Genomic DNA, 15,167 nt, shown 5'->3' on the forward strand with positions numbered 1-15,167 from the left:
GTTTTGGAAGACTAAGAAAGAGGACAAATAATGAACAGAGTAGCACACTCAGATCTATGAGTAGGTTACATGCCATCGCTTGTATGAAGTAGTTACTGTATGAGACCTACTGTATACCAGCTATATCTGGCCCTATGCTGGAAAGAGCTCAGAGGTAAGATAGCTAAAAGCATTTTAACTATAATGTTTTCAGTGAGACCTAAATGCAATTGACTTAGCTTGTATCAGATCTGGGCATTTTACAACCCTTCGGCTATCCATTCAATATGAGGTCAATCAGAAATTAGGAATCATTTGTAAATAAGCACACCTCAAGGGGTAGGAGAAGAAGCCGAGCCAAGTCCATCTCTCAGTATTGGTCCTGCACTCCTTCAATCATCTGACATTCACTGGAGGGCAAGGGGAGAAAGCACTTTTTTCTGCACCTGCATAGTACTCGCCCTTCACCTGTAGCAACCTGAGGAGTTGAGATGACAGAGTTTGAGGTTATCAAATCAGGTTACATTGGTTTGGCTCTCCACAATAGTTCCAGTTTCTCATGTGGCCCTTTGGGAAAATTAATTGCTCACCCTTGACTTGCACCATCTCATGTCATTTGGAACTGGCATGTAATCAGTTTCAAGTCTTTTGTTTCTAACAGCAGACAGCCTGATTCTTAAGCAGAGTATTGTCAAGTCCACTATATGTCTATGGAGATACTCAGTCATCCAGGTCATAGTTGTCCCTAAGATGATTTTTCACTAGGCAACTGGACTTTATTATTTTTCTTTGAAGATGGCCATCTATGTCAAAACTCAACAGCCCTCTCTCAACAGAGGGGGAAGGATACAACATCATCTATCTCCAGTCCTTTCAACAGTTCCAAGTAGGCTCCACACCCATTTACACTACTCAGGTGACCCCCCCAAGGATACAGATAAACCTCCAGTGGCCCCAACAACTCTCTACAAGAACTCAAATGACTAGATATCAGCAAGGAGTATAAATCCTTCCATTCCCCACCATTCAATCAGAGCTGAAAAAGCTTCTTGGATGAGAAGCAAAACAACTTCAAAGAAAATCAACTCCATAAGAAGATTAGAACTATACTTTATTGAGAAAAGCTATAATAACACAATCTTGCAAGTCTGATTGTGCTCTACTTCCAATTCTTCTTATACCCTAAGTGAATTAGGGGCCCCTTACCTATTTTCTTTCCCAGGACTTAAAAAGATGTCAGTCCTTTTTGCCTTTGTAACAGTTCTTGCATATTTATGTCAAGGTCACCTCCCTTAAAAGGTATTAATATCTCTTCAGATATGAATGTATAACATCCTTCTTACAATCTAGTATGGAGATATACAGTATATAGAAGTTAATCAAAAGGTTTTGTAGATGCACTACAAATATTACTGGCTGTATGATTCAATTTCTCAAAACTTGTTTAGTCCCACAATTTGGTATGATATGTATTAGCCTTTTCATAAAGTGGTAGAAACTTTCTCCCCAAAGCTTAAAAACTTAACAACATTGTCGCTGTATTCATAAAATTCTTAATTTTACAAACTTTACAGTAGAAAAATCAAAGTAAAGTTGGAACCGAGAAGAAATCTGTCGTCACCTTCTCCAATCAACCAATTGTCTCTCTCTAGACCAGGGGTAGGCAACCTTGGCTCTTTTATGACTGGTGGACTTCAACTCCCAGAATTCCTGAGCCAGCTGGGAGTTGAAGTCCACCAGTCATAAAAGAGCCAAGGTTGCCTACCCCTGCTCTAGACTATAAGTTTTGGGCAACATTCCATCAAAATACTAATCTGGTTAGACTCTGCTTAGTCTTTTGAAATCAGCTATGCATTACTAGTTGCCAGGTATTTCTTGTTTAATTCCCATTAGAAAAGTAAGAAATTGAGTTGTTGTCTTTCAGTGATAAGTAATGATATCTAAAATAAAAGATGTTAAATCTTAGGCACTTCTAGGAGACAGTCCCCTTCCTAATCTTTTGCACAGAAACAACTATTATTCTTCCATGATGAGAAAATGCCTACAGCTTGAGGCAAACTGTTATTTCTCATGTTTTCAAGTAATGTTAAAATGATTCTGAATTAGAGGTTATTATATTGCCTGGGCAAAGGAAGAGTTCTTAACTTCTGTAGCAAGAGTGTCAATGGACCTTAAAAAATAATATTTGGAATTTATTGGACTCCATTATGTCTGTATAGAAAAGGACTGTTCAGGACAACCTTTTGTTTGAGATGTACTGTAAGAAAGACAATGTTTCCATATGTTGTTATAATGTCCTATACTTAATATGTTTTGGGATAAAATAATGGACTATATTAATGTGTCTGTGTGACAAAAGCTCAGTTTTTCAGAGGATGATATTCTGTACAAGTACATGGAAGTTGACATAAATAGATTCTTTGTACCATTAGTTTAGCTAAAAGATTGATATTGTAGCATTGGAGACAGAGAGATGTACCCTCATTTATTCAATGGATTGAAGACTTGATTATGCTTGCTATGTATGACCGGATAGCCTATAGACATAGACTTTGTATATAGATAAATATAATGAAATATGGAAATCATTTCTACAAAACAGAGTATGTTAAAACATGATGATAGATATCTAAGTATGTTAAATAATGTATGTTTGCATTAGAAAATTAGATTGTAACTGCTTACTATAACAACTTGTCATACTTCATATTTTTGCATTGTATTTTTTTCACTCTTTTTTAAACTTTTGTTATGTATTTTTATTAGGTATTTCTGGTTTCTTTTTTTCTTTTTTTGGTTATTATTCTAAAAGCAATAAAAATTATTAGAAATGATTCTGAATTTGGGTCTAATTCAACTACGCCTCAACAGTGTGTGTTATCAGGAATCTGTTGTGCTAGCTCAGGGGTCTTCAGTTTTGGCCTTTTTATGACTAGTGGACTTCAACTCCCAGAATTCCTCAGCCAGCATGCCTGGCTGAGGAATTCTGGGAGTTGAAGTCCACAAGTTATAAAAGGGCCAAGTTTGAAGACCTCTGTGTTAGCAGGATGGTAGTTTGGGATTGGATACAAGAGGATGCAAGGTGTGGAGTTCTCAAGGATGGCTTCTAGTCTGTTAATAATAAAGCTTCTCTTATTTGTGATCTGATTAGTGAGGAGCACATCAATCTGGCATGTATTATTGAGACCTGGCTGGGACCCAAAGGGGGAGTACTGCTTTCTGAAATGTGCCTGCCCGGGTTTAGGGTATGGCATCAATTAGACTCCACGGCAGGGGAGGGGCTAGCAGTCATCATTCGGGAGTCTCTGTTGGTCTTCAGAGATGTTACTACACAAGCTGAGATCATGTTTCTGAAGAAAGGCAATGGCACCAGTTGGGCTTGTTGCTACTGTACCCACCTTCAGGTTGTGTGGCAATCTTCTTGAGCTGATCCTCCACAAACTGCCTGAGTTGTTGCGTGCCCTCTCGGCATTGGCTGTGGAATTATCCAGGCTTATGGTCTTGGGAAATTTTAATTTGCCATCCCTAGGGTAGACCTCAGAAGCATCTCAGGAGTTTATGGCCAACATGTTGGAGATAGGTCTATTCCAGGACATTTGTGGCCTGATTTGAAACACACTGGATATGGTTTTCTGGTGAAGTGGCAGTGGCAATGTGGTGTGAGGGGGGAATTATCTGTGTCCCCTTTGTCATGGTCAGATCAGGTCCTGGTGACTTTGAGATTCTCTTATGCTCTCCCCTTCAGCAGGGAGGTAGTAGCACCTATTTGATCATTCTGCCCCCCCCCCCCAATGATTGATGGACCCAGTAGGGATGCTACCTGCTGCATGCTCCTGCTGAGATCTTCTTGTCTGGTCAAGACTACCAAGGAGTTCTTGACATGTGGATGGGATCTAATCATGGTAATTCATCCTTGAGGGAAGAAGTATTTACAACACCATTTAAAGAGGCATTGGTATGCCTTCTTCTTAAGAAATTGTCACTGAACCCTACCATTCTGGATAATTTTCATCCAGTCTCCCACTTATCCCTTTTAAAAAGGAGGTGGCATTGCAGCTCCAGAGGATCCTGGATGAAACTGATTATCTGGACTCATTCCAGTCATATTTCAAACCAGGATATGGAGCAAAAGTGGATTGATCACAATTTTAAATGACCTCTGACGGAGCAGGATAGGGGCAGTGCATCATCCTGGCTCTTCTTGGTTACTTGGCAGCTTTTGATACCATCAACCATGATATCCTTTTGGGTTGGTTTCTGGAGTTGCAGGTGGAGGACCATGTTTTGTGCTGGTTCACTTCCTTCCTCGGGTGTTCATATGGAGTGAGAGGCCCAGCCCATGATCCCTGCTTTGTGGTGTAGCAGGATTGGGTGCTGTACAGCTCAGTGCTCTCTCCATTCTACTTTAACACCTCCTGATTTTCTATCTCCATCCCAGGAACTAAATGATGCTGTAGATGTTCTTTAATGCAGGTGTTTGGATGTTGTGGGGGTGTGAATAGGGAATAACAGGTTTCTATGAACCCTGGTAAGACAGAGTACTTTGGATGGGGAAAGCTTATCTGTATCTCAGGGTTTACCGTCAATGGTCTTGGGTGAGACTGCACTGTCCCACATGGACCTGTTGCATAACCTGGTGGTTCTTCTGGACTCACAACTCCTGGTCATAGCCTGGTCATTTCCTGTTTCCTATTGCAATATGCTTTAACCTTAGAGTTGTTCATATAGCACCTCTACTATGTGAGCTGAATTGGGGCCAGTTTGCTTCCAGGTCCAATTCAAAGTGATGATTAACACATTTAAAGCCCTTTATGACAGTGTCCCCAATTCCCTTCTATGGACCAGCCCTCGACTGCAGCATGCCAGAAACTGGACAGCTCAAACAAGCCCCATCTGTGGGATGCAGGCAGCACACAAAACCATGCCCCCTCTGGTCCATGGAAAAATCTCTGTCCATGGAACTGGACCCTGGTGTCCAAAAGGTTTGGGGCTGTGCCTTTATGGCATGGGGCCAGGGTACCTAAGAACCATCTTGACCCAATGACATTGACCCATCCCACCTAGTCAGACAAAGAAGATATTTTATGGACCCTATCAGTTAAGGAATTCTGAGTGGCAGGATTTAGGAAAAGAAGTTCTCTGTTGTTGCTCCTGCCCTATGGAACATCTTGCTCCAGATGTGAGGGTGGCCCCCACTCTTTTGGCCTTTCAGAAGAGCATTAATATTTGTCCAGGTAGTTGAAATAATCTGCTTTGGGTTCATATCTTGCTGAAAATACATCTGTACATGAAAGGTATATCCTCATGAAGCCGCATTGTCTTGTCCTCAGCCTACCACATAGTAATCCTAAATTTATTCTTCAATGTTCTCATTTTTAATGAGTCCTTTTTTTTTCTTTTTAATGTTGGCACAAGTCTTGCCATATGAATGATCTAAAATGTCTCACTGATATTGTGGCACGTGATCAAGGTCAAGAATCTGTGTAGTTTTTATTTATGATTTTAGATTGCTACAGGCTTACCTCCTCCCTCATGGCCACTCAATGTTATTTTCCATGACCACTTGACTTGGGTTGCTGGAGAGATGATGGTGAGATGATGGAGTGAGATCCTACAGAGGATCTACTTGCAGAATGCTGGATGGTGTTGTCTGAACCATTGGTTAAGTGTTATGGGGATACATTACAAATACAGGTTTAGCATTCATTGAAAGAGTGATAGAATTGTTTTACAAAAAAAAGATGGATGTGTATGCAGATGTCTGTTTGTATGCAGATGTCATTAGTAGCAACCCTATATTTTCCTGCAGGCAAGTTGTAGAAGGCTTCAAATAAAGTCAGTCTTTATCAATTAGCCTGCTAAAACCTCATGGCTTGTTTCTGTCTTCTTCCCTCTTCATTCAGCAAAAGAGCACACACGCACACACAGACACGCACACAGACATGAAATTTACCACAGAAAAGTGAAACTGATGTTGTATCTAAATAGGAATTTTTTTAAAAAAATCCTTCTCTCTGAATGCCAATTAATTAAATTCAACATGTGAACAGCTTCAGAAAAATTTGGATCACAAAATACAGGGAATTTACTTTAAAACTTGAAACAAAAAATAATCCTAATCTTCTCCACCTGGGTCCAAGATGTTTCCTTGAAATCTGTTCAAGGAAATGCCTTTAAATACAGCCATTTGGGATGATGGGTTCCTTTGCTTTCTATAGGTAATTCAGCATCAATAAAATTTTCATTAATGTGAGGGAAAGGAGTCATAAATGCATGTGTATATATGTATATAGGTATACAAACACACAATAATATTAACCATACAACTGGGACTGACATTCATCCTGTTTAATCCAAAGCAATTTCAGGATCTTCCTCTTTTTTGCTTTTTTCAAAATGTGTCTTATTTTATTTATTTATTTATTGCTGATTTACTACTCTAAAAAGTCCTGACAGTCGTGGAATAATGAAGAGTTCTCACTACAATGAAAAACAAAACAACAACAACAACCAAAATCTTCCCACCTCATGTTGCAGACTTCTACTCTACATCCATCAGTTTGTTTGAAGCCTACTCCCAAACACAATTTTAATGCTCTTCAATAATAATCTAAGCCGGAATACAATAGCAATCTTTCCAGAAGATCGAATCTTTCCAGAATGTTTAAACCCATTTTAAAAAGTAACCCCAATTTGCAATTGATAGTCTGGCTTCCTTTGAATACCCTTATGTAAAATTCCACTGTAAAACCAAAGTGAATTGTGAAGATGTCAAAAGTTACATTTTACCAGTGATTGATGGATGTTTCCCCAACTGGAGAATAAGTGGGATTCTCCAATCTCTTCCCTTAACTTGTCCTGCCTAATTTAGGTAAAGACACCTGTTTTCAACCTCATTCCCAAAGCAGAATAAAAAGTAGGTATCAGGACGTTGCAACTTATAGCCACATAATACTGTAATTTTTTGCTAACTCAAGGATGAAAGGAAATGGGTATTTGCCTTGCAAATGGGAAGGGAAATTGTTTCATCGATTCTACTTCTCTTGAGTGGTTGGTGGCAATTGCTTTTTAAATTTCAACCAAAATAATAATAAAAAAATCAGCTTCTTGAACTTCTCCGTGCACGATTCCAACAATGAGGAAATGAACAAAATAATAATAAAAATCAGAGTTAATTCTGCCATTCAATTCATTCCCTCAAGGGGTAACTAAGAAAGTGACTACTTCCCATCAAGGTAACTTTAAAAAGCACAGAATCCTATCCTGGGAAGCATAGATTGTTGGTTTTTTTTTTCTTTCCATCCCTCCCTGTCACACAGTGTAAAACAACAAAGCTTGGCCTTGCCTGGCCAGAGAAGGATGCCGTCTCATTTTTCCAGCAAGCAAGAAACAGACAGAAAGAGAGAGAGAGGAAGAAAAAAAAAACATTTTACTTTCCCTATTCAGTTTTTCAAACATTCCTTCTCCCATAAGTACAGGAGCTTTGAAACAAATTCCCCTATCAAAAAAAAAATCCATTTAAATTCCTATTTTCTTTGGTTCTAGGCTCATATCTTTTTTTCTGAAGATGAAATAATTTCAACAAATTTCAAATCCTAAGGAAGTTGTGGGTGTCTTCCCTTCCCTGTCTTTCTTGCTTTGGGGCATTGTTTTAGAGGTGGTTGTGTTTTTGTGTTTTTGTTTGTTTTTGAGGGGGGGGTGTCCTGTTCTAATTTTTCTATTGATTCTACCATTTTTTTTAGGAAAAAAAATATTTGCATTTTCCAGTTTCATTCTTTTCTCTTTGAGAAAAAATAATAATAATAACCTAAATCCTCCAGTCAGGTGCAGGAAGCAGACTGTTTTACCTTCTAATCAGGATTTTTTAAAAAACAGGGAAAGGATATATTTACCAATTGTTGAGGAGGCGGGACAGAGACACCAGGCACTATTCGAAATGATCAGGAAGTGTTGCAGCTGGAGGCTGTGAAATGCTTATCAAAGTAAATTTGTATGAATCCAGCACTTCCTAATTTTACTTGTTTGGCTCTGTAGCCACAAGCCAGATTAAGTTCCTTCACCTTTTTCTCTCCTACTAGCTGGCTAGCTGGGTGTGAAGTTCACTAGTAAAACCAAATAATTATTGGTTGGAACATCTTTGAACTAGCAGCAAATCCAGCCCCTGATGAGAGGACATGTAAAACACGAGCTCTTTGATGAGAAGATGGGGACAGCCTGCTGGACTATGAAATGATTCAAGGACCGAGATTCTTTGCATCAGATGCAACTGGTTCTTTGCTTGGGAACGAGAAGGGGGGATATGAATACATTTTTTAATGTTTAAAGAACATGCCCCAATTCTTTTAAACCCCCCCCCCCCACACACACACACACAGACAGAAGACAGATACACACATCTCTAAATAGCACTCGGCAGCCAGTGAGAAGTGTTCTGCTCAGCTTTGCTTTTTTGAAATGCCAGGAAAGGAGAGAAGAGAGACATATTATTGAGACACTTTAGAACTACAGTATCTCGCCGCCACCAGCTTCTGGGCTGGATGTTCCCCAAACCGACTAGACTAGACCAAAAGCTAACCAAGCGGTTTCATCCAAATCTATGCAGAGGAAGCTTTGCACCCGCTGATTCGGGTATAAGTAGCTCTTCGTACTGCCAGGGATGTGAGGAAGCTCCCTCGCTTTCCCCCCCCCTCCCCTCCCCTCCCCCGCTAGAAGGGTCGGCAGAATCCGTGACAAAGCTACCGGATCTGGGAAAGGGGAGTCGTGGGGACGGAGCAGGGCATGGGGGAGATGTAGAGGAAGTTTGATGGGTTGGGTTGGTTTCCGCATTGGGAATGTGGATCCTAGCGGGGGGGAAAGATCGTGCATTCCTCCGCTCAGCGCACAGGTCCCCCCTTTTGCAGCGCGATTTGCTTCACGTGGAATCTCGCTCACCCATCTGCCATCTCACACCCTTCCTCTGGCTGCAGTTCCGCTGCCACTCACCCTCTGGCCTCCAGCTGCTGCCCCTTAGCGTCGCCCGACGTTTCTCCCCTCCCTCCCCCTCCCCCTCGCCCTCCCCTCCCCCGATCCTCACAAGGCTTCATTCCGAGGACCCAACTCGGATCGATTCCCAGCAGGCAGTCAGCTGAGCAGGCGGTAACCGTTCCGAGCCATTTCTGAACGCTCCAGGGTGGCGAATTGGAAGCGCAGTGACTGGATGCTTAGCTCTGGATTGCCTCCCGGGCCAGGATGCCACCCGAAACTGCGCCTTCGTGCACCCAACGCTAGGACTGGCTCCGCAAAAGGGACGAGCCAGCCAGCTAGCTAGCAACGGCCAGGAAACGCCAAACGCAGCGCGAGAGAGACATTCTCTCCTGCAAGGCGGGAGGAAGCAAGACGTGGGAAATGGTGTGGGCTCTAATTACCTCCGATCGCTAGTCGCTTGACTCCTGACACTAATTCGAGTCAAGCCCCACCGGGATTCCGCAGGCGCACTCCTTCGCTCTTTTTTTTTTCTTTCTTCCCCTTTCTTCTGGCGAACGAGCTCGGCTCCACGCGCGACGTCTGCCGGAGTGGTGGAAGGAGCAAGGCAGGCTCAACTTTTCGTTACGGGAAGAGGAAAGGGAAGGCGGATCGGGGAGATGGACGATTCGGGTTCCCGTTTCTCCTTCCAAACTTGCTCTGAATTGATCGCCTTCTTCTCCGCTCCTTTCTAATTCGCTCGCTCGCCTGGGATTCTCTCCACCTCCCTCCCCCCCGCCTCCCCTCCAAACCCTCCCTTTCTCCAACATTCCCTCAGCAGATGGATTTTTGCCACTGCGGCTCAGCAGAGGGTGTCAGATCTTTCGGAGTGCGCCAGGCTTGAAAGAGCACAACCCTCCTCACAACTCCTGCCTTCGACGCGTGAAGGAGTGAGGAAGTGAGTAAAGAAGAAGAAGAAGAAAAAAAAAAGAAAAAAAAGAAGAAGAAAGCGATGGAAAACGGGGAAAGGCGGAGAGCAATTACCGAAAGACAGTAAGAGAGAGAGAGAGAGAGAGGCGAGAGGGGGAGAGCGAACGCAAGGGAGGAAAAGCGGCGGACAGAGCGAAACCGCAGCGATTGCAGAATTTTTGCAGCGCCATTGGTTCGGGCAGCCCGCCGTTAGGCTGGGGCGTGATTTCAGCACCAAGGGGAACTGGACAGCACCCAAAGGGCTTTTTTTCCCCCCCTTTTTCTTTCCGGGCACCCGGCTTCGACTGCAGCGGCGGCAACAACAACAGCAGCGGAGGCCGGCTTCGCGCGCCCGAAAGGCAAGGTCAGTCCGCGAACTCAAGCCATGCGCCCGGCCAGCAGCCTTCTCCCACCTCCGTCCCTCCAGCCCTGCCACCCTCCTGCAGATGCAGCGGCCTCTCCTGCCGATTCCTAGCGAGATCGTCCCTTAGCCGAGGCAGCCGGAGATCGACTTTGCTTGGGTGGGTGGGTGGGAGGGTTGGGTGGGTGGGGGGTGAGAAGAAGAAGGAGAAGCCACTGAGGGGGGGAGTTGATGAAGCGGGGAGGGGAGGAATTCAACTTTTCTTCTTCTTTTTCTTCTGCTTCCCCGTGCGTATCTGGAGACTTTGTGGATATTTATCGCTGACTGGAGTCCGGACTGTTGCAGTGTTTGCGGGGGGGTAGACAGAGCTTAAAAAGAGAGAGAGAGAGAGCGAGCAAGCCGGAACATCTCAACCTCTCGGTCTCCTTGCATTCCCCTTTAGCCAAGACAACTGGTTTTTTTTGTTTTTTTAATATATTATTTTTCTTTTTTGCCTCCCCCCCCAAACCTCTCCCCCCACCCCCACCCCCCATTTTTGACGATGGTTTGGACATTCCATGCCTGTCTGGAAGGAACTTGACTGGGCTCCAGCTTGAAAAGAAGCCTTTCTTTTTTCTTCTTCTTCTTGTCCTTCTTTTTTTTTGCCTTGTAGTTTTCCTCTGTGTTTCAGCTCGGGAATGACTGGCTGGGTGTAAAAATGCTGCTTTGGATTCTCTTGTTGGAGACGTCTCTTTGTTTGGCTGCCGGGAATGTTACGGGGGACGTTTGCAAAGAGAAGATCTGCTCGTGCCCCGAGATCGAAGGCGACTTGCACGTCGACTGCGAGAAGAAGGGCTTCACCAGCCTGCAACGTTTCTCGGCCCCCACTTCCCAGTTCTACCATTTGTTCCTGCACGGCAATTCCCTCACGCGCCTTTTCCCCAATGAGTTCGCTAACTTTTACAATGCGGTCAGCTTGCACATGGAAAACAACGGTTTGCACGAAATTGTGCCCGGAGCTTTCCTGGGGCTGCAGCTGGTGAAGAGGTTGCACATCAACAACAACAAGCTGAAATCTTTTCGCAAGCAGACTTTCCTGGGGCTGGATGATCTGGAATATCTCCAGGCTGATTTTAATTTATTGAGGGATATTGACCAAGGGGCCTTCCGGGACTTAAACAAGTTGGAGGTGCTGATTTTAAATGACAATCTGATCAGCATCTTACCGGCCAACGTGTTCCAGTATGTGCCAATTACCCATTTGGATCTACGAGGTAACCGCCTGAAAACCTTGCCTTATGAAGATGTTTTGGAACAGATCCCAGGCATTGCTGAGATCCTGCTGGAGGACAACCCATGGGACTGTACCTGTGATCTACTCTCCTTGAAAGAATGGCTGGAGAACATCCCCAAGAATGCTTTGATTGGCCGGGTGATTTGTGAAGCTCCCACACGTTTGCAAGGGAAGGATTTAAATGAGACAACTGAACAGGAGTTGTGCAGAAAAACCCGTGTAGACTCCAGCTTGGCAGCTCCCCCTGCAGAAGAGGAGACTTGTGATCCTGGCCCTATTCCCACTCCTTTTAAGATCCATGGCAAGGAAGATTCTGCTACAGCAGGTTCTGCCCCTCATGGGGGTACCAAGATCCCAGTCAATTGGCAGATCAAGTCCAGACCTACAGTCGCTAGCTCAATCCACACCATGAAAGGCAAGTCTTCCAGCAACACACCCTGCCCTGCCACCTGCACTTGCCACCAGATTCCTGGAGGCTTCAAGGTAAACTGCAATGATGGCAACATCAGCAGCCTGGTGGACCTGAAGCCTAAGCCATCCAATGTCCATGAACTCTTCCTGAGGGGCAACAAGATTCACACCATTCGCAAATCACATTTTGTGGATTATCAGAAACTCAACCTATTGGACTTGGGCAACAACAACATTGCCACTATGGAAAACAATACTTTCAAAAACCTGCTGGAACTGGTGTGGCTCTACATGGACAATAATTATTTAGACATACTATCTCGAGAGAGGTTCAATGGTTTGCAAAACCTAGAGTACCTAAATATGGAATTTAATGTCATCCAACTCATCATGCCAGGGACCTTTAATGCCATGCCTAAACTGAGAGTACTAATTTTGAACAACAATCTTCTGAGGTCTCTCCCAGTTGATGTTTTTGCTGGAGTCTCTCTCTCTAAGCTCAGCATCCACAACAATTACTTCCTTTATCTGCCAGTGGCAGGAGTGCTGGATCAACTCACCTCCATTACCCAAATAGATCTGCATGACAACCCATGGGACTGCAAATGTCCAATTGTCCCTTTCAAACAGTGGGTCGAGATGCTGAGGCCAAAGGTGATGATGAGTGACTTAAGGTGTGAGACTCCAGAAGAGTTCTTTAAAGAGGACTTTGAATCTCTCTCCAATGAGGCCATTTGCCCTCAACTCAAAATCATGCCCACTTTGACTTCCACCCATAAGAATAGTACTGGCTTGGCAGAGACTGGGACTCACTCTAATTCCTACTTGGAGACTAGTAGGGTCTCCATCTCGGTGCTGGTGCCTGGCCTTTTGTTGGTGTTTGTCACCTCTGCCTTCACAGTGGTTGGCATGCTTGTCTTCATCCTGAGGAACCGGAAACGCTCCAAAAGGAGGGATGCCAACTCTTCTGCCTCGGAGATCAACTCTTTACAGACAGTATGTGACTCCTCCTACTGGCACAATGGACCCTACAGTACAGATGGAGCCCATAGAGTGTATGACTGCGGTTCTCACTCCCTATCAGACTGAGACTGCAAAATTTAAAGTTAAAAAATTTACACCGTGTATGGGCAATCAGTTCAACTTCAGCAGCTAGCAACCTCAACTTCCCTCCAGTGGTTCAAAGCTTATTTTTCCTGATCTGTGCATCACTGTCTTGTCTGCTGATGTGAATTGGACCACAGGAAGGGATGGGGCTTATCCCACTTAAAGCTACCTTCTGGTGAAAAATACCTACCCGCTCACCAAACCTAGGTCAGCACTATGAGTGGAGGCCTGCCTTTTTTATTATTATTATTATTATTTTAATTTTTTAATTATTATGATTTGCCTAGCCTCAACCTGAGGTTGTGTAACTCTGCACTGTATAACCAGTGGGGAAGAAATAAAAGATCCAATCAAAAGGCCAAGATTGGCTTCATATTGCAGCAAGAGAAAGGGTGAATGCACTCTCCTGCAGGTTGATTCCTAACCGATGTGAATTTATTGGCCCTATATGTGATGGGGAAGCGGAAGCTCTTGCTTGGGCCCTCCCCATTGTGAATAAGGCAGGAGAGTCCAGTTGCACGAAGGCATGAATGTATTGTAAATAAATAACTCTGATCTAGAACAAACCAACCCAAGTTGCTGCATGGTTCGCATGGATACAAAACCACCCAGGGACGCTTTGGCCCCAAAAGGAAGCAGCGTCCAGTTCACTTCGTCCTCCCTCTTCCCTGATAAGTTCCATCGTATCAAACTTTCTATATACGGATACAGTATAATAAGAATAAAAAAAGGTGCCATTTCGCCATTATTTTTGTGTGATTGCTAGGCAGTAGAGATCATTTACTGTGAAAAAAAGAAAAAAAATGAGGAAAAATGTAAAGGTTTTATTTAAGACAAGTTTGCATGGTTTATACTCTCCTGGGTTTAGGTTTTTTTGCATTTTCGGTGGGGAAAATTTACTTTCATGGGGATTTTTTTTTCTCTCTTTGGGGAGGGAGGAAGGGGTGGATTTGCTTCTAGTTATTTTCAAGCTTCTTTTGGAAACCGACATTTCCAGAATCCCTTTCCATCTGAATGTAAAGCAAGTATCCTTGGGGTTTTCTCTGTTGATCAATATGTTTAAAATATCCATTCCTTGGGCTTTGTCTTGGTTTGTTTGTTTGTTTGTTTTTCATATAAAAACAAAAACAAAACCAAACAAAACCAAGAGCCTGGAGCAGTTCAGCATGAGCAGTGAATGCCACTTGAATGCTTAAGCTGCAGAGATGAATGAAAGAAGGTTTTTGTGCTCTTGTAAATCAGACTCTGAAAAAATATATATATATAATTCTATCTGGAGAAAAAAAATATGAGCTGAAGTGAAAGAAAAAAGAAGCAAGCAAGACTTACTAATTCTATTCAAGGATTTTATAATGGCATATTTTTTCAGTATTAAAGTGAAAATGTTTTCAAGGCTTGGGTCATTCATTTTGATGCACCCTCCCCCCCCCCCTCTCCCTCATGTCACTTTTTGACTGCCACCACGGGATTGCTTCACTTTCATTTATGTTGAGGATGATGGCAGCGGTGAAGTCTTTTATTTTTATTCCTTGTGATCTTAAAGTCATGTTTCGGAAGTCAATGGCTACTCCTTTCCTCTATTGCCATCAATGCAGCACTGAAATCCTTTATTAATACTGGAAAATGCCTTTGGTGCCAAGACTGCTGTGGCTGCACACTGCAGATAAACTAGAGAGCTGGATGGGAATTTGATTTAATCGACTAGGTCTTAGATCCCTCTGAGTGATAGGAGGATCTGACTTCATTGGGCAGCAATTCTTTTAACCGTGATGATTGACAAGTGAGACTACTGATGGTGATAGGGCTTCCGTATCTCTGAAAGAGAGGGAGAGGGAAGGGGGGAGAGAGAGGGGGATACAGGGAGAGAGAGAGAGAGAGAGAGAGAAACTCTCCCCCTCAAAAAATAATTAACAGTGGAATTTCCTAGCCTCTCTCCCCACTCCCTCTGAATTCTGCCTCCGACTTGTTCCTGCTGCCCAACTTCAGTAGCATCTCCTTTGATTTTCCTTGCACAGTGGGCTGGCCCTTAACTAAAGAATACATGCGGAGGAGGCAGAGAGTACCCCACCAATCAATTGGAGCTTCCGAACCGAAATCCCAGGGGGAGAAATGAAGGATTTCAGTCAC

General features: G+C 43.5%; 1 protein-coding gene across 1 annotated transcript; it reads left to right on the plus strand.

Moving 5' to 3' along the window:
• Positions 1 to 10,425: 10,425 nt before the first annotated feature.
• On the plus strand, positions 10,426 to 13,022 carry SLITRK1 (SLIT and NTRK like family member 1; the record flags this gene model as incomplete). Its single annotated transcript, XM_081326561.1, has 1 exon — positions 10,426 to 13,022. The coding sequence occupies exon 1, from the start codon at positions 10,947 to 10,949 to the stop codon at positions 13,020 to 13,022; it is 2,076 nt and encodes a 691-aa protein (XP_081182687.1). The 5' UTR covers positions 10,426 to 10,946.
• Between the last annotated feature and the right edge of the window lie 2,145 nt (positions 13,023 to 15,167).

This window comes from Vipera berus (assembly GCF_964194415.1).
Source record: "Vipera berus genome assembly, chromosome: 4".
NCBI lineage: Eukaryota > Metazoa > Chordata > Lepidosauria > Squamata > Viperidae > Vipera > Vipera berus.